Source organism: Gastrolobium bilobum, unplaced genomic scaffold (assembly GCF_033153095.1).
Source record: "Gastrolobium bilobum isolate Gb01-03AN ecotype WA unplaced genomic scaffold, APGP_CSIRO_Gbil_v1 utg2833, whole genome shotgun sequence".
In the NCBI taxonomy this organism is placed as follows: domain Eukaryota; kingdom Viridiplantae; phylum Streptophyta; class Magnoliopsida; order Fabales; family Fabaceae; genus Gastrolobium; species Gastrolobium bilobum.
In genome coordinates, this window is record NW_026899149.1 from 364,348 (window position 1) to 385,057 (window position 20,710).

General features: G+C 32.8%; 1 protein-coding gene and 1 long non-coding RNA gene across 2 annotated transcripts; both read left to right on the top strand.

The window, feature by feature from the left end:
- The first annotated feature begins 4,131 nt into the window (after positions 1-4,131).
- Positions 4,132-6,672, top strand: LOC133287738 (uncharacterized). Its single transcript, XR_009748279.1, has 3 exons — positions 4,132-4,416; positions 5,630-5,703; positions 6,276-6,672. It is a non-coding gene; the product is annotated as an uncharacterized LOC133287738 (long non-coding RNA).
- Positions 6,673-15,474: 8,802 nt separating this feature from the next.
- On the top strand, positions 15,475-20,710 carry LOC133287728 (F-box protein At2g27310-like). The gene is made up of 2 exons (XM_061485394.1): positions 15,475-15,726; positions 19,437-20,710. The coding sequence occupies exon 2, from the start codon at positions 19,453-19,455 to the stop codon at positions 20,572-20,574; it is 1,122 nt and encodes a 373-aa protein (XP_061341378.1). The 5' UTR covers positions 15,475-15,726; positions 19,437-19,452; the 3' UTR covers positions 20,575-20,710.

Genomic DNA, 20,710 nt, shown 5'->3' on the forward strand with positions numbered 1-20,710 from the left:
AAAATTTGTGATGAAAAAAATTTCATCAAAATTTTTACAGAATTAAAATTTCATCGAAAGTTTTCAATGAAAACATTTTCGTTAAACTTTTTGACAAAAAAAATTTCCGTCAAAATTTGTAACGAAACAAATTTCCATCGAAAATTTTCGACGAAAAATATTTTCGGCAAGTTTTTTGATAAAAAAACATTTCCATCAAAATTTTGACAGAACACATTTCTGTCAAAAAATTTCGACAAAAAATATTTTTGTAAAAATTTTCAACGAAAAATATTTCGATAAAAAATTTTGACAGAAAAAATATTCTGTCAAAATCCTTTACAAAATTTAAATTTCGTCTAAAGTTTCGAATCAAACACTTCGCTCTGAATTTTTGACAAGTCACTTTTCGTCAAAAATTTTGTTAGAACACATTTCTATCGAAATTTTGAACGAAAAATATTTCGTCAACATTTTTGACGGAATTCTTTTTTCGTTTAAAACATTTGATGTAGGAAATCATTTTCCTCAAGACTTATGACGAAAACTAAATTTTGTCGAAAATTTCGATAGAAAATTTATTTTTTTTAAAAATTTTCATCGAAGAAAAAATTTCGACAATTTTCGACGAAAAAAAAAATTTGTGACGAAATTTTCGTCATTTGCAACATAAAAATTTCGTTGAAAATATGTTATTTTTTAGTAGTGAGAAAAGTATATAAATAATTTTTTTAGAAATTTTGAATTTAATTTAATTTGTAAAGTATAATAATTATATTAATTTAAAAAGGATAAAATGGTAAAAATATCTCATTAATCCTCCATTTTTCTCCCATTTCATTTTTTTGACTCCCAAACAAGGGAAGGGGATTCCCTCCAATTCCCTCCCCTTTGGATCCTCTTCCTTTCCTTCCCCTCCAAACTCCCAAACAAAGCTTAAATGCATGGTTTTTTTGTTTGTTGTGATGTAAAAAAGATACACATATCATCACCACTTGATGCTAGTGAAATACACAAAGTGAACGTTTAAGTTGCGCATGTCCTATGCGGGACTTGTGTAAAATCCAAAAAATGTCTGTCACGTCTTACGCTCTGCAAGATGCGTATCTGGGGTGTGCGCGACTTAAACGCTAGTCATTTAGTATATTTTTAAGCAGGTGTAAAGTGGTTGTAGTGAAACGCCATGCTTAAGCAAGCAATCTACGCCACATTCATTTAGTAGTTAAAAATTGGAAATATAATAATTATATTGTAGAAATGGTACTGTTTATTTTTGCAATTATTTTTTAACTACGTATTTTTCGCGAGTACATAGTTAAAAAAAAATAATAATATTATAACTATGTACTTCCGGAAGTACATAGTTAAAAATGAGTTGCAGAATAACCTCTAACAGGACATCTGATCCACCCAATTAAAAACGGGGTTTAAGTATCTCCTATTGTAGGAAAGACTTTGAGTTTTCTGCAGAGATAATGTCATGTGAAATCCATTGTTTTAATAAATAAATAAAATGACAAATGATACGTTTTACTATGGGTTAGCAGGGAAAAATTTTTATTTTTCTTGCAACACGAGAGTTGTATTTCCTTTAAAAGATTATTGAAAGAGTTATAAAGATTCATGAAGTTACTATAGCAAGCCCAACACAGCTAAAACTTCGCTTCTTCTTTTTAACACAATTATGCTTTGCTCAAACACTTAATCTAACATTTAATACTAGTCCAAAAATAATAATACAACATTCAATATTTAATGCGTATATAGTATGTTATTTTAAAATAAAAAATACAATTTTTAAGTAAAACTTTATAGATATTATTTTTTTTTAAAAGAAATAAAATATATATATAACCAAGCATGCACTTCCCCAATAAAAGCCACAGAAATAAAAGGAACAGCTAACAAGTAATTAGAAAAATTATGCTTGTGTTTTGTTATTCAATATATGTTCGTAAGGATATCAATTCGAGTTGACACGATACGAATATATCAACACGAATTTTTATTCGTGTCAAAATCTTCAACACTAATACAACCCAGAAATTCTGTAGGTTTATATGACGCGATACGGATAACTCACAAATTGAAATGTACGAGTTATTATCACCAACATTAATAACTTTTTGTATGGGTTGACACGACACGTGTAACATCTTTTATAGCTAACTAACATAGAGAATATCACATTACTTATTAAACTATACTTTATCAATAATAACAATAAAATAGAGGAATATAAATTTTTAAACATCGATTGATAAAACAAACATATTTCATTACTTTGTACATGGATTTGAGTCAAGTACATATATTTTTACATTCTAGCTATTTTATATTAGATTCTACATCCTAGACTATTTTACATCAATGCAGTACATATATTATATCCTCTTACAATATCGAAGGGATGAAATTCTATTCATTCTGATAAAACTAATGAAAATGAAAAGTAAGTGTAAAGTACAAAGTGTCACCCTATATATACTAGGCACATCAGCTACAAACAAAAAAAGGATAACCATGTGGCATAGGTAACAGAATCACCACTTGCTAACTATACTAACAGAAAGCTAACTTACCGAACTATTAAATAAAAGAATCATGTGTGATAAATAGAGGTGAAATAAAAATATATTCCATATCAACCCCCTCAAGTTGGCAGTGTATGTTATACAACCCCAATGTGTGGTGGAGACTAGTAGCAACCGAAGCAAGCCTGCAACTATCTTCTCTCTAGTCACATGGCAATCAAGCTCAATGTGCTTGCTTCGCTCATGAAACGAAGGGTTGTGTGCAAGGTGAATTGCAGCTTGATTATCACAATAAACATTCGCCGGTTGATTCAATATTCTGTGGTGGACTTGCAGGTGTCTAGACATATAGCCCAGTCTGCATCTGCAAATGTTAACAAGGACAACAAATTCTTCGTAGGAAATAAGAGGACCTTAGCTGGAGCGGCCTTTAAGTAATGAAGTACCCTACAGGCTGCAGTGTAGTGATCCTTCATAGGATTGGCCACAAACTGGCTGAGCTGCTGCACGAAGAAACAAATATCTGGCCTAGTATTTGTTAGATAAATTATACGTCCCACCAAACGTCTAAACAGTGCAGGGTCTTCAAATGACTCACCTTGATATTGTTTCAATCACAATGAAGCTTCCATTGGAGAGGATGCAGGCTTGGCACCAAGTAACCCGCTTTCAGAGAGTAATTCTAAACATATTTTCTCTGATTCAATACTAAACCTTTCTTAGATCGAGCTATTTCCATCACAAGGAAGAAATGAAGTGGCCCAAGATCATTGATACGAAATTTGTCATCTTAATGGTGTTTCGCCATTTTTATCTCTTCAATGTTGTTGCCGACAAGAACCATGTCATCTACCTACACAAGAAGACAAGTAAAGGAGCCAACAGTAGCCTTGGTGAAAAGCAATGATCTATACTGGATTGGTAGAAACCAAGTTGTCAGAGCTCTATGGTAAGTCTTGCATTCCATTGACAGCTAGCTTGTTTGAGGTCATATAGAGACTTCTGAAGCTTGCAAACTTGTATTGGATTATCCGAAACCACCCCTTCAAGAATGGACACATACACCTCTTCAGAGAAATTATAACACCTCGCATTTCTAAGTTTGAATATCATATATTAAAATATATTAAATGAGAATTGAAGGGAAGGATTAGTGAAAATCTTGAAAATTAGGCTAAAATACAAATGAAGTCTAATTATAATTTTAAGAATTTAAATAATGGTATGGAAAATTTATAGATTTATAGTGTTTGTAAATAAAATAGAAGAGGTATGATGAATTTATAGAAAATAAGTTAAGATGCTATATATGAAAATAATTATAAAAGTAAATAAGAAATATTACTTATAAAAGTAATTAATTATGAAAAATAATATAACTTAGTGAGATATATATTTATTTTAGATGCATATATGTTTTCAAGTAGCTTAATTCATTAATGTAGATTAAGTTAAGCTATGAAATTTATGGAAGTTTAGAGGAGTTTTTTTTTATGAAACAAATGAGTAATCTAATTATTGATAGTTAAATAAATACCAAGTAAATAAAATAAACAAATATTTAGTGGTATTATATATGTTTAGATCGACAGCCCTTTCTTTTCTTTCTCAAAGTCACGATACATGTAGTCTTTCTCCTCTTCCTTAACAGTGTGCACCTTGTGAGCAAGAGAAGCTTGGCAACATGTTTTCTAACCATTTTCTTCCATAAATTTCTTCACAAAACTTCATGCTAGTAACCTAAGGAGCAAAACCTACCAACTTGTTCATCCTTAGGAGCTTTATATGATGAGTTCTTCATCCATATGTCCAGCGACCAGCAGCTGCCCTCTTGGTTAAATGATGTGTTTTCATGCCCTTTTGATGAGAAGTTGATGAATTAGTCTCCTACAAGCATTAAAAGGTGATTAAGCTATCTTTTCTTGATTAATTCCATGGATTTTAGGTTAGGTTTTATGAATTTAGGGCTGTTTATGATGATAATTTTGATGTTGGTTTAATGATGAATTTAAGTGGTTTTATTGATGTTTAAGTTGATTAATGAGTTGTTGTGATGGATTGGTTTTCTCTGCTACAAAAAGAAATTGAAATCACATAAGGGATGAGTTTGATGAACTCTATATGGTTCAGATTTTGTGTGTAAAGATGTGCACACCAAGTGTTTGTAATAATTCCTAAGTGAAATACATGAAATTGAGATGACAAATTAAAGGTTCAAGTGATAGAAAAATTGAAAGAGAATTCATTAAACCTTAAGCTAGGTAAATCGGTCATCATGTGATAAAATAGTTAAAGGATGTGTTTAATCAAGTTTGTATGTGAAAATATAAGTGTAATATGATTTAGAGTTGGTTTGTAAAAAGAATGAAGTATAGGAATTTCAAAAGAACTTTATGGACCTTTTAGGATCAACATAGGGGCTGTTATGTTAAAAAATTCATATCTGAAGCTACAGGATTCCGAATGGAGTGTGGTTTGCGCCAAATTAAAGCCTTAAGTGTCTACTATAACATATCAAAAATTCAGGGGAATCGGAGTTAAGATGAAATTTTCGTGATTAAAATGGCACAGGATGTTGATGCTGTAAAAAGTGTGTGTATTTCGGCCCTTTAGAATTAATTGTGTAAATTAAGTGTTTAATTCATTGGTCATGTAAAACAATGATCCTTAGGACATTTAATGATGATTGGCTAGTATTTGAACCGAAGATAAAGTGTGAAATCTTAATTAATTCTAGGATGAGACTGTTTATGTTAGAGTTTTGATAAAAAAGTTATGTAATAATTTATATAAGACTACTTAGTGATCAAATAAGGAATTAACTAAGGCATATGAATAGGAAAACAAGTTAAATTCTTGGAGTTTCTATGTGGTGCAATTCGGCCACTATAGGATTAATTGACCTAGGGATGAAAGTAAATTCACATAAGTGTTTGATTACATTTAGCAAGTAAATTCAAGTATATGCTATATAGATGGTCAGTTTGGAAACTTGTATCAACTTGTGGTTATGAAAGATGTGTTAATATGTATTAAATCTTGAAAATATTGGGGTAATTGTCTTTGACTTGTGTGGTGGCATGAATTGATATAACTTGTAATTTGATGGTACATAGGTTGAAGAACAAGTTTAGAGGCATTGGATTAAATACGTGAAATTCAAGCAAGCTTGGAATTGAGCTTTTTAGAGGTAATCTCTTGGTACTGGGGCTTGTTCCCCTTTTCTGTTACACCATACCCGTTGAGGGTAATGGTATGAAGTGTATATGAGTAGTGTAGAACAACATGAGCATGCATGCATTATCACAGTGGGTACTTATGTACCGAGTCTCTGGCCAGTAGACAGTTTTTACCTTCGGGCGTTTCGGACTTCCACTGGATAGGTCTCCGAGAGGGAGTTCCAGTTGACCTAGGGTCGTGGTGTGTGATCCGGATAGGAGCACACTAGGAATGTCTCGGGTGTATATGGATGGTTGGGGCATCATGGTTGTGGTTCTTGGAACACACCTTGGATGATACCCGTAGGCTTATATATGCCGAGGACGTTGCGTGGTATTGGTAGCTACCATCCCGCTTCGTCGTATTTTATATCCCGATATTCCCCAGTTTCTCTAAACCCCTTGCTTTATCTTGTTTTGAAAGTGGTTGTTTTATACTATTGATATGCATCAAAGTGAACCATTGGACGAAGTTTTCTCCAGAACCTCTAGGTTACTGAGATATATCCGTATATCTCACTCTGTCTCGGGGCATTTATTTTAGGAGGTAGCAGTGGCACAGGAATGGCGGGCAAGATGCTCGTAGGATGAGTCATGAGAGCATTGTCATTACTTGTTCATGATATATATTGTGCATGTGTCTAGTTAGTTATTATTTCATTCGAAGTTATGTTTAAAGCTGTAAATTCAAGTTCATATTTCAAGTTGTAAATTCAAGTTATAAATATGTATGTTGTTATATTTAAATGAGATGTTGTAAGTATGCATGAATATTGATGTAATATGATGTAAGGGCTTTAGGCCTATTGTAAGATGATAATTATGTACTTATGTTGAGAAATGACATGTAAATGGATCCGTGTGATTGAAACAAGTGAAGGATTTTAAAGTGAGCATTATAGTATAAACTATGTAATAAATATAAATTGGATTGGGTTGTAAGTGCCCCAGCGCATTGCTGGTCCTTGTGTGTGCCACCCATTGGATTATTATTGGATTATTAGGTACATTTGAGGTACTTTTGAGTTTATGCAAATTTGGGGATTTTAGGAAAAACAAAGGAAACTCTGGCGAATTTTATGTAGAAATGACAGATTTTAGATGAACTTCGAGAGAGCATATCTCCCTCCATCGAGGTCTGATAGGGACGTGCCATACGCCGTTTTGAAGCTTGAGATGTCCCTTACATTGTGTCAAAATATTAGAATTTTATGGGTTGTGCGCAGCCCTGTGGAAGTCAGTGAACACAACTGCCCTGTTTTGCCCTGCACTTGGGGGCTGTTCTGGTTCAGTTTTGGAAATTTTTTTCCCGCTTCGTTTCTTGAACAAATTAAGCGTATGATATATCAAATCGAAGATTGAGGTGTCTAGTTTATGGTGTAAAATTTTGGGAGCAATTGGATGAGTGGATTCTGTGCAGTAATTCAGAGAGTGAGGGATGTTTAGAGCTGTTTTGGGGTTGGAGGACAATTTTGCTTGTCCAACTTCAAACGGTGATATCCGGAGCAAACGTGCTCCGATCATAGCGTGTGTTAGCTTTTTAGAAAGGGAATTAAGTAAGTAAAAATATAACCTGAGTGGAAGGTCTGAAATTTTGTGGTGCGTTCGCAGTAATTTAATTAGTGAACCATGTTCGAGTAAGTAAAAACGTAAAAGTTAGTAATTGGCTAAGTGGGTTTATGGGAATCCCTTAGTAACTTATAATAAGTAAAGTAAGTTATAAAAATAGTTTAAATAAGTCTTCCGCAAGATTTTACGGTTACGGTCACAACTTTTAATTATTACGCTTTTTATGTTTTAAAGGCTCGCGTAATAATCGGAAAAAGTTTATTCGCATTTTTATAATTGAATTGCTGTGATTGTAACTGCGTTTAATATCATAATTAATGTTAACAATACTGGTGTACAATGGGCTGTTACAGAGATCCCCGTGAAGGAACGCGTTGTTGATGTCAACTTGTTCGATTAACCAATCTCTGGCCACTGCCACTGCAAGCAACAATCGAATGGTTGTGAATGAAAACTTTGAAATTGAGATGCTTGTGGTGGTACATTTTGTCTTTGATTTTGAGGAGATTTTCCACAATTGAAACCTTTTGTCTCTGAGGTTGATAGAATTGGAACTGAAATACTATTTGAAACTTGTTCACTTTGAGACATGGGTTCTGTATTTGTGGGTTTTAGACGTTTGAAATAAGATTGTATTCATGACAAATCATAATTTATACTTAAATCAATTATACTCGTTATGTTAGTGAAACAATTACAACCTAAAAATCCAAAAATAAATATCAATTACACCGTTTGTTGCTATTAAAACAGTTATAACAAATAAATAAATAAAGAAAGTTACCTTTCATTGAGACTTGTCGAATTACTACGAACCCACAATTATTTGTGCTCTCAATGTTTAAACATCAAGAACCAATTTTTGCTTCCACTTCAAAAATAAAGCTTTGGAGAATCAACCAAAGTTATCCTATATTACAAGCAAACATAAATCAATTAGAGAATCAACAAAGAGATAAAGCAATATTAACTGTGCAATTCAAAAAATAAAGATTAAACTGTAACTCCTTACAAAGGGAATATGAATTAAGAAGTCTTTCTCTAATAAAGAAATATTAATTGTGCAATTCAAAAAAATAAATATTAACTCGATGTTCAAATTTTGGAAATTTATTAATATAAGAGTAAATACCATTTTTGGTCCCTAACAAAAAATACAGTCCCCACTTTAGTCCCTTACAAAAATAAATTAGTCAGTTAGTCCCTAACAAATTCAAAGTGGACCCATTTAGTTGAAATCGTGGTCCCTCACAAATTCAAAAAAGACCCATATTAGTCCCTCAAAAGGACTAAAATGGGTCCACTTTAAATTTGTTAGGGACTAACTGACTAATTTATTTTTGTAAGGGACTAAAGTGGAGACCGTGTTTTTTGTTAGGGACCCAAAAGGGTATTTATTCTTAATATAATTACCCATTGGAAAAAATTACAAGCAAACAATAAAGGTCATATTCAGTTTTCTTGCTATCAAAAGAAGAATAATTTCTTTGTTTTATCAATAAGAATAATTACTTCGAAGTTCGAATAATCTTCCATACGACATGATAAAATAACTGAATTTTTCCTTTATTTTCACGCTTATGCACAGGGTTCTGTGGATGGGATAGTAACTATCAAATATAATTTAAGTATAAATTTTCATCTTTGTTTTGTACCCCCAAAAAGATAAAAATAAAAAATATGTCATGGTTGTGTAATTGGTATACTTCTTTTCTAGCTACTTTAAACCAATGGTCTAATGCATTCTTATAGGAAGGAAAAAGCAAGAAGAAGAGCATAATAGTGGGACCATGGGGAGGTAATGGTGGGTGTAGCTGGGATGATGGTACCTTCACGTGTTAGAGAAATCACACTTGTTTATTTACACAGTAGGATTATCGAAAAATGCAGAAGGCCAAAATATCAACTCTTATCACTTTGCTCAAGGCACGTGGGAAGATAAATATACTTGTACTATTGATTCTACAATGCTGAATGAAAATTAGATAAATGGATTATCAATCTGCCAATTTAGTAAAGCAAGCAGGGCAGCTAAGTGTGTGTATTTGAAAATGTACATGTATGCAAATTCAAGCATGTACCTCTGACATTCTAGGCACAGGGCAACTAAGCACAACATCAGAGATTCAGAGTCATGTCCATGTCTTTTTTTTTTAATCCACAGTTCATCCTTATCATCAAGATGAAGATATTGTACAAGAGAGAGAGAAGCAGTGTTTCCCTTGATCCACCGTGTTGTCTCAGTCAATCAAATTTGCAGCAGCAGAGAGAGAGTGTGGGAGAGGTAGCGTGTGGAGAAATTTATTGCAAACTTTAATATTTTTTTTTAAGATTTTTTTTTAAAATTTTCATGTCTGCAGATGCGGTCACGTGCGCCTACGTGGGTCCGCCCCTGAAACAAACTCACACAAATTCTATAAACAAACAAATCCATGTCAAACATATTATAATAGTTTTCTATTTGTATTTTGTGTGTGTTTGAATCTTACATTGTATAATGTTGTATTTGACTATCAGTATTTTGACGAAAATAATTTATTGTAAGAACCAAATTATGTGTCTAAGTTTGAAACTCATGACATTTTCTTTTCCCAACTAAAAAATATTTGGCAAAAATAAATACTTTTTTACTAAATAAAAATTTAAATTAGAGGAAGATACGTCCCCTTACAAGATCCGAAACAACTTTAATGAGAATTTAGGGTGAAATTATATATTACTTACCAAAGAGAAAAATCCAAGAATCAAATTCAATTCACCATTAACATGACCAGAAAGTTTGACCAAGTATATCAATCCTCATTTGCAAAATAAATATTTTATTGTCATGAATCAAATTGTTGAAAGCAAGCCCCAAGCAAATATCCAAAATCCACTAAAATCACTTTACTAACAATGGTTCAAAAGAAGCAAATGAATTTGGTAAAATAAGAACAAACTCAAACCCAAACCCCTCCGTAAGAGTTTATGCTAGTAGCGTTTCCTTGAGCTTTAGTTTTCTTATTCTCGAAAAAAAGATAATAATAAATATTCATCTTACCAATTCGAATAAATCTTTGGTACTACTGTTGTACTTAGATTCAGTTTATCTCATCAACGAGAGCATTACACATCAGAGGAGAGAGAAAAAATCTGAGAGAAAAAATAAAATTTTAACTAACATGTAATATTTTCATTGGTGAGATGTACTGAATCTTTGGTACAGCAGTAGTACCAAAGATTTATTCTACCAATTCAAACTTAAAAACGTCAGTCATTAATGTATCCTAATTCATCATGCGCTGGAAAAATCACCAGGATAATGAAATAAGCATGATTGCATGACCCAACCAAACAACCTATCCATTATTCCTCTATATATATTGTCCGGACAGATAACAAGATTTATTACAACATTGTCTCCTCACTAATTATTAAAACTTTACACTAAAATAAAATAAAATGTAAACACGAGTGCCCTGAATCTGATACTACTTTTAGTAATCAAACATTCCACAAAATTAATTATCTAAACATTAATTTGTCAATTATTTCCTTCCTAAACATCCGCTCTTGCATAGCCACCTAAAATATCTCCCCCACTGCATGAGATGAGAGACTAAAGAGTAAAACATTTATAATGTGTTGTTATTTACATTCTTGCCATTAATGAGAATTGCGTCTTCGTATAATATAAATCATTACAGAGGTTTCTATTTAACGATTTATGTTTTTGGGTTGAGTTGATTCTTTAGATGATATTAAAGGCTCGGTGTCACGGATTCGATTCTCATCGCCCCCACTTTCTCTTGTAGAATTTCTTAGTACAAGTAGGTGAGTCTGCACATTGTCCACCCTTCAAAATCAATGGACTCTCTTGTAATGGAGCGTGTTAAAAAATATATAAAATCATTAATGTAGTCTCACCCAAAAGTGGATTCGATATTCGCCGTCTTTTTGTGAAATTTCTTAGTACAGGTAGGTCGGACCTGATGCATTATCTACCTTTTAAGTCCAAGGCTTTCTTACGAGGTAGCGTGTTAGAAATATATAAAACCATTAAAGAGGCATTTACTTAAGAATTTAAACTTTTGAATTGAATTAATTTTTTACAAAAGAATAGAAAACAAGAACAAAAACACCTTAAGGATGTTTTCTAAATTCTATTTTAAAAACCAAAAACCAAAACCTATTTTTTAAATTTTTTCACAAAATATTAACTATCAAACACGTTTTTTTTTTTTTTTTTTTTAAAGTTAGAAAATTGTTTTGTAAAACACAAATCACACACACCGTTACTTACAAATCCTTAAACCTTTTTTTGTAGGCAAAAGTGAATCTTGATTGAGCTTTTCTCTTTCTCTTTCGCCTTTTTATCTTACTTTCCAAATGCTGCTACTACCCCAGTTCCAGAACGCGCAATAAACAATGCATGCAAAAAACAATTGTATCTTTCCAATCATTTTTAGGTACCAATTTTTAGTGCATCAGATGTATTTAATATATATATATATATATATATATATATATATATATATATATATATATATATATATATTTGTAATTAGAAAAAATTTCACTACTTTTGAATTTTTTTTCACCACATTGAAAAAGTTTTTTCTTTTAAAAAATAATAATTTAATTGAATATGGGAAAAATATTTTTCAAACAGCTTGAGATAAGTTTATCTTCGGCCACTAAAAACTACGTCGTTTTATTTATTTATTTTCTTATATTAATTGATTTACCTTTGAATGATTATGATTTCTTTTTTTTCTCTCTTTCTTTATCACCATTGATCCATCTTTGTACGGTTATGATTTAGCAGCCGAAAATAAAATTATTTCAAGGAGCTTGAGAAATGATAAGCCCATTGAGTATATATGATGGGCTTTACTTCTCTCATATTATAAAAGAGAAGTTATTTTATATTGTGAGATAAATTAAGTGGAGCCCACTATTTTTAAAAAGAAAAAAAAGAGAAAAACACGTCTTTTTAGGTGAGTGTAACATAAGTATAATTTCTTATATGATGCAAGAAAAATTTATTCCATTTTTAGCGATGGTACCAAAAGTCAACCCTATCATAAAGTAGTGTTTGGCTATCTTTCTTTTGTTTTTTGTTTTTTTATCTCAACTTAATTCAACCGTCGCATCTCACCATAATGTTAAAAAAGTATATAAGAATAAAGATTAAATTTGTAAATATACAGTAGAAAAATATAAATAAATATAGTAATTATTTATAACTCAAAAATTCAATAAATAAATTAAATAAATCATTACATTTAGTTTATTATTGGCTTGGTCAAAATTCAAAACTGATATGATGTTTGTTTAATTTTTGTATGCTTCAAGGTAGATGGAATAAAATTATATGCTTTAGCCAGTATATAACACAGTTAATGAGTCATCATTTCAACAATATATCAAATAACAAAGTACATTATGGGTTCGTCGGCGGGACTCCTTATTCTTTGTTTTTCATTTACTTTTGGTTCTAGAAGTTTGAAAGTCTTTAACACACAAAAAATAAAATAAAACAAAAAAGATGATAAATGAAGATGGGTTTGGTTGTTCATAAATATGACCACAAGAGTAGTCACGACAGCAAGGAGCATTTCACCTTCCTCTTTAGACTCCATCATTAATTGGTCCACAGCGACTTTTTTTAAAATTTTAATTACTTCGTAATTTATTATTATTATTTAAGAAAGTTGAAGATCAAATATTATATGATATATGTTTCATTGAGATGAATATAAAAAAAGTGTTATTAATATAATGAAATTTGAGATAAAATTTTACTTTATACTAATTCAATCTAAATATGTAAAATGGTCGAAAATAATATAGTTTTTAAACAGCTTTGTGTCATAATATCCTTTTTTAATCAACAAAGTCAATTATATATATATATATATATATATATATATATACTGTTGTTTCTCATATATAATGAGTCTAAACACTGTCACCTCTTACTTATTTACCATCTTCCCATTAAGTTTTAGAATTTAATACTAGCATTAAAACAGGACAGGAGATTATATGATAGTTAGAAAACTGAATAACTAGATTTAATTGTTTGTTGAATCCCTAGATAAGTTGATCCAGGAATATGAGGAATGAAGTGGAGTAATTTATCTCATTCCCAATATACTCAGAAGCCTTGTGGTTTTTAATGGAGTAACCATATTACACATAAATTAAGAACAAGGAATTTCATATATTTACGATTTTAATTCTACTTATTAGTCATAAAAAATACGTATAGAAAGTTTTTACATCACCAAAAATTTATAATAAGTTCTCATGTTAAAATTTATCATGTGAAATTTAATATAAGAGGTCAATTTCCTAATGAATTTGTGTTTGTAAAAATCTATTAATAAAAGCGATTATTATGAACTATATCCATCGTAATCACTTTTATTATTAGATTTTTACAAACACAAACTTATTAGGAATGAACCTCTCATGCAATGGATTCTTATGTTAAAATTTTACAAATTTATTGATTATGTAAAATTTCAACATGAGAGGTTCATTCTTAATTAGTGTTTAAAAACTCGGCCTGGCCATCGATTCAGCTGAGGTAAGGGATCATTTCGCTGATCCGATTTTATACAATAAAGAAATATAAATATATATTTTATAGGAAAAATTCAAAAAAATCAAACCACCAAATCAAAGATTCAAAATATACTTAACATAATTCAACTAATTGCATCCACAAATCAATATTACACAAGCTAATCAAAGTATTAAACCATCAAACTATAACACACGTATTCCAATGGAGTTAATAAAAAGCTATATCATCAAACTCAGACCTTCCTTATCTTTCTCACGCACCTACAACATCATGTGAATGGAGATTCCTTACCCAAGAGAGAATGACAGAGGAGAGGCGGCGACACGACGAATCAACGGTGGGGAGAGAAGAACCAGCACGAAGTAGGAGAGGGAGAGAGAAGACCTAAAAGGATAGGAGGAACCATTACCATGAGGAGGAACTCACCGGATCAAAGAGACCGGGTCCGAGAGAGAAGATCGGAAGAAAAAAGAGAAAAACGATTCAAATTTCAATTTTAGTTCTAGATTTACGCAGCAACGAGTTTTTTTTTACACACCAAACGACGTCCTTTCGTATATATATATATATATATATATATATATATATATATATATATATATATTTTAAATACATTGACCTTCTCTGATTCGGGAGTCACTAGTTCAACCAGGAGATTTTGGGGGTTAGAGAGTTCAAAGTGCATGTAGGGTCTAACTGCTGACCCCAACCTTAGAGAGAGGGGGTTAATGATCCGACAGGGTCAACCCCGGAACAAGGCGGAATTTTAAAACACTGTTCCTAATTTTAAAAAAGAATAGGGGTAGGATATTGTAACAATCAATTAATGTTATTACCAATCAATTTCATCGTTAGATCAATTATGTTGATCCAACGGTTATATTTATTTCAATCTTTTGTATGTTTATGATTCTCCATATTTAATGTGAAAGTATTAAATATGGGATATTAAAACCATACAAAGGTGAAAATAAATATAAAGTATTGAATATGGAGAATCATAACCATACAAATATGGAAATAAATATAACCGTTGGATCAACATAATCGATCTAATGGTGAAATTAATTGGTAGTAACTCTAATTGGTTGTTACAATATCTTTTCTCATAAAAATATAATGATAAAAGTGATTACGATGGACTATATTAATATAGTGTTGATAATAATTGACATTTGTTAATTTATTTATTTTTTAAATATGTACACAGTCCATTAAAAGACCAACGTATATAACCTCTCATTAATAATTTGGTAATTTATTATTATTATTGTCGTCGTCTTGATCTTATGGTTTTTTTTCTCAGTAAATTGATATGATGGTTTTAATATTTTCCAATCGAAACGAAACATGGATTAAAACATTTAAAACATTGAACGAATGAGACCAGAATCGTACAATTTTTTATCCCGTGAAATGTGTTGGTAAGTGACAAACAAAATAGATTTTTTCTTCTTCTTGGTGAGACAAAGTAGATTTTTTCATTGATGGCTAAAAACACAAGAGCAAAAACAAACAAACCAAAAAAAATAAAATAAAATATTTAATTGTTTTTATTTACCTTGATATGGCAAAAATTTGTGTGGTGGATTGAAGGAGAGCAAGTGCAGGGCGTCGAGGTGAGAGACAAGGTAGGAAATCACTAAGCCCCAAGATCCCGACACGTGTTAAGGTTGCGAAGGAGAGACAAACACACACTCACAAATCAGTGTGTCCCAAACCCTACTGTAACTGAAATCCTCTCTGTTTTCCTCTATTTAATTCCCTTTTGCTTCTAATCTTCCATTCTCCTTTCACTTGCTCTTCCTCTGTTTCAGCTTGCTCATGTTGTTCATCGCTATTATTTGAGGTCACAACTCTCTACCTCCTCTCTCTCTCTCTCTCTCTCTCTCCACATATATATATATATGGATAAGTATTTATGTATTTTATAGCATTTTTTTTTGTTTGAATTTTGATATGCTGAATTTGACAATAATTCTGTTCATTTCCATCTATTCGAGGTGTTTCTCAAGTTTTTGTGTTTTTATTGATTGTTGCTTGCGTCATGTTTGATGGAAACAGAAGGGTATATAATTTATTTATTTATTTATTTTGTTAAGCTATTTGTGGATGTCGTAGCAGAAGGGTTTACATCATGCTTAAATCATAAGAAGCTCTCGTTATGAATTAATTATATAGTGTGGTGAATTGTAATTTTCTGACCTACAGATATGCTAGGTTGGTGGTCTTTTTTTTTTTTTTTTTTTTTCAATCATTGGCATCGGTTGAAGGCTACAGTTATATAGTTTTTTGATAAGCCCTCTCCTTAGAAGTCTGAATAATTTTACCTGCTTGTTATGTGAATTGAGTGTCTTACATTATTGGAACACATATCTTCAACAGTCTATTTAGTATATCTATCATCTCATAATGGATTGTTATGGAAGTTTCCTCTAGTTTTGTAATCTGCTTCATATGTGATTACTAGTATACATTCATGGTGAAGCATCTTAGAGAGAGAGAGAGAGAGTTTCTAAGTAGCTTACCTCTTGAGAGTTGAATAATGGATTAATATTCATCATTGCTACCACTACTTGCATTTTGCAGCTATAAAAATGTTTGCTTAAACCGAAGGGTACGTGGTACCAAGGATGTATATTGAGAATTTAGTACTGCTGTTCCTATATTCTTTTCAACTTAGTTACGAAAGAACTGTTCACTGTAATAATGCGATTGGTTCTTATATGTTCTAGAAGAGATTCATTTATTTATTGTCAATAATAAGTACCTTGATAGCAATTTCTGCATGTCGCTTGTTCACATTCACCTGATTTGCAGCATAGGATCTGTTGTACGATGTGTTATTTGGTATTGGCAATGACTATATTTCTGCTTCTTTGAATATTATGGGCCATATTGTTCTTGTCATTTCGTGTTTTACTCCTTGTGCTAATTCTAGGTTTTAGAAAGCAAACGTTTGATTTGATTAAAATTTTAAATTACTGTTGTAAAGAACCTTGGGATAAGCTAGCTCAAAAGGTGGGAGTGCCCAAGGCCTTATAAACTCCACATTAGTTGCACATACAACCAATGTGGGACTATATGTCTCAACACGCCCCCTCACACGAGAGCCTTTTGGGCTTGAAGCGTGGACAATGCAACAGACCCAGCCTACTTGTGCTAAGAAACTCCACAAGAGAAAGTGGGGGACGGCGTGGCTTTGATACCATGTAAAGAACCTTGGGATACACCACCCCAAAAGCTAGCTCAAAGGGTGGGAGTGTCCAAGGCCTTATAAACTCCACATTAGTTGCACATACAATCAATGTGGGACTATATATCTCAACACGCCCCCTCACACAAGAGCCCATTGGGCTTGAAAAGTGGGGGTCGGCGAGATTTGAACCCAGGACCAGGACACGAGGCTCTGATACCATGTTAAGAACCTTGGGATACACCACCCCAAAAGCTAGCTCAAAGGGTGGGAGTGTCCAAGGCCTTATAAACTTCACATTAGTTGCACATACAACCAATATGGGACTATATATCTCAACACGACCCCTCACACAAGAGCCCATTGGGCTTGAAGAGTGGACTATGCACAGGCCCAACTACCTGTGCGAAGAAAAAAATTCCACCGGAAAGAAAGTGGGGGCCGACGAGATTTGAACCCAGGACCAGGACACGAGGCTCTGGTACCATGTTAAGAACCTTGAGATACACCACCCCAAAAGCAAGCTCAAAGGGTGGGAGTGCCCAAGGCCTTATAAACTCTACATTAGTTGCTCATACAACCAATGTGAGACTATATATCTCAGCAACTGTTATAAAAAAATTTAGATTACAGAAGTTTATGAATTTTTGTTGCAACTTCAGAAAGTCCCGCAGATTCAATACTCTCACATAATAAATCATTGAAAACAGAATTTGTGCATTAGTTTTTTCAATTCGTTAAGTTATCCTGTGTGGCCCCTTTTCCTTGCGGGCCTTTTTAGCTGTGAATTGTGATGTACCGTAGGTATGAGAGACACCTACCATAGATTATATATTTTCTGGGGCTTTCAATGCTTTAAGCATTTAAACTTGCTCTGGAGTAGTACCTTACTATATTATTTTTTGGTCCTTACGAGGTTTCTTTCTAACGTTTGGGTTAGTGTTTTAAAATCCGGTTCGGACCGGCCGGGTCGACTGGGTGACCCGATGGGTTCCCCGGTCTGAGAGGATAGTTAGACCGGTTATGCAGTCAGCCCGGATTGGACCGGTTGACCCGGCCGAAACTCGGCGACCCGGCGACCCAGTTGACTCGGGTTAAACCGGTTTTTCCTTTTCTTTTCTTTTTTGGTAATTTTTTTTTTTTGTTGATAAGAACTCTTGAATTAAATCATATTCATATTTTATGATGAATATGATTAAAAGTAAGGTGAAAATAATAAGGTATTTTAGATTAGTGTAGTTCGTTTATGTAATTTAGTTGCATCTTATAATGATCTCATAAAGTTAAGTGGTGATAAACACTGATGGTCTCATGATCTCATCTCAACGGTCTAGAGCTAGAAGCTTAGAAGTATATAATATTTGCTATCATTGAAAACCAATTTATTTTTTGAAGATCATAGATAGTTTTCTTATGTGAATTTTTATTAATATAAGTAATATTTTTATATTTTAATATGTGAACAGTAAAACCGGTTCAACCTGGTTGAACCCGATTGAACTAGTGACCCAATACCTCGACCGGTTCGATGATCGGTCCGAGTTTTAAAACACTATAGGAACAGTAGTAACATTCAACAGTTGAATTTGAGTATGAATTCTGATCAGGTCTTGACTCTGAATTTGATTAAAGCTAATGCTCTCATTTCTGTATAATTTTCTTACACACACACTCAAATCCAGTTTCTGTATGGCTCCATCAATCTTGGTCTTTTTTTTTTTTAATTGTATCCTTAAAGTATTCTTTTAGGAACCTACAAGATTTGGACTCAGTGGGAATATCTCCTGCTTCTCACGTTATTATATTGTGTGTTAAGAATGTTTACCCCCCCTCCCCCCCGTCTTCTCTATTTTTTTCTTGTATCATATTATGTGACTGTGTTTGAAATCTTGGGCCAGAAACTGAGGAAAGTTAGATTGGAAATATGGTGTTCCTACCTTCTTTTTATGGTTTATGGTTTTTATACCTCAAACTGTCGATGCTACTGCAATGCTTTAATGTTGAACATCTAAAAATGAAATCGGCTTTTTAAAGGTTGGTTGTTTCAATGTAATTGAGTATTATGCAGTTGTGAAACATAATCCTGATGTAAGTATAGCTTTATACATTGTTTCAGTCATAATCGAATTTTGGGTTGAGGAGTTGGATATTTTGGCAGTTCAGATAAACTGACTTTTTATTGATAGTCCTGGAGAGCACTGAGAAGACAGTATACATATTTTTGTGTTGGTCATGTTATCAAAACATTATATACCCTGTTATTGACTGATGTCTGAAAAAACATTGTTTCCCCCCTTTTTTGTACTCAAATGCATGCAGGTTTCTTTCTCTGTTTTTTGATTTAAATTATGTTCATTTGACAGTCAGAGGATTATCACTATGTCAGTTGCCCCAGTTCAGAATATCCCCTCATTAAACAGTGATCTCTTCTATGACATATTACGACGACTTGATGGCGCAACATTGGCTAGTGCAGCATGTACTTGTGCAGCGTTTTGTTCCATCTCAAAAGAAGAGAGTTTATGGGAAAATGTATGTTCATCTATGTGGCCTTCAACCAATAGGGAGGATGTGAAAAGTTTGATCTCTTCAATTGGGGGATTCAGAAAATTCTATGCAGATTGTTTTCCACTTATTGTGAACAAGGAGGTTGCAGACTATCAACGGAACAACAATCTTGAGTATCCTGACAATTGGACTGAAGCTGAATATTATGGGGACATGAATGAATCTGAAAGCATATCACCATCAGATTTTGTTTCTATTGTAGATATTAGGTTCAAGGGGAAACCAATCTGTTCCAAAGTTCTATGGGGAATTCCAAATGCAAATGGCTATGATGGTTGGTTCTATAACTGTCCTTTCAGGATTGATATTCTCACTTATGCAGATAGAGATGATAACAATGATGGAGTGGTTAACCTTTCTGTATCTGATGGTCTGCCACCAATTACATCCTTGGAAAGGGAAAGGAAAGACGGAAAACTATGGCACGAGCTCCGTGACGGGCTCCAACTTAGTTGGATTATAGTAAACAGGAAAATAAAGCAAGCTGCTAATCTTGCTAGTTGGAGCCCTCTTGGTGGTCAAAGACATTGGCCAACAGATAAGGATTTTGTTATTCGCTTTGGATCAGTTCTCCCTGCCAAGGACATTCTTCCTTGTCAAGTAGTGGAATGTATCCTTATTATGAAGTTTAGAGTGACTCAGACTGAAGGAGATGGGGTTCAAACAACTCTTAAATTAACAGAGCTGAGCATGCAGTTGGAAGACATGGAAGGTGCTCATGTTAATGGAAGAAACAGTTTGCATATTATTAAGGAAGCTCTTAGCTGCCGAAGGAGCAAAAATTATAGTGAAGTACTTGAGTCTTGTCATATGTATTCAAAAGTGCAAAATCAGTTGAAAGAGGAGAAGATGAGAAGCGAAAGTAGGTTGGATAGACTTTGTATTTTAAGTGGCATTGCTGCTTTTATGACATTCTGGTACTGCGTTTTATGAAATGGTGGAGCATTTCATTAATGGAATAAGCTAATGTCGCTCCTAACAAATTTTTGACGTTGGCACTGCCATGTAACTTGTGATTTTGCTTACCCAAATAAAGAAATGAATGTTTGTCATTGGTTTGAGAGTTATA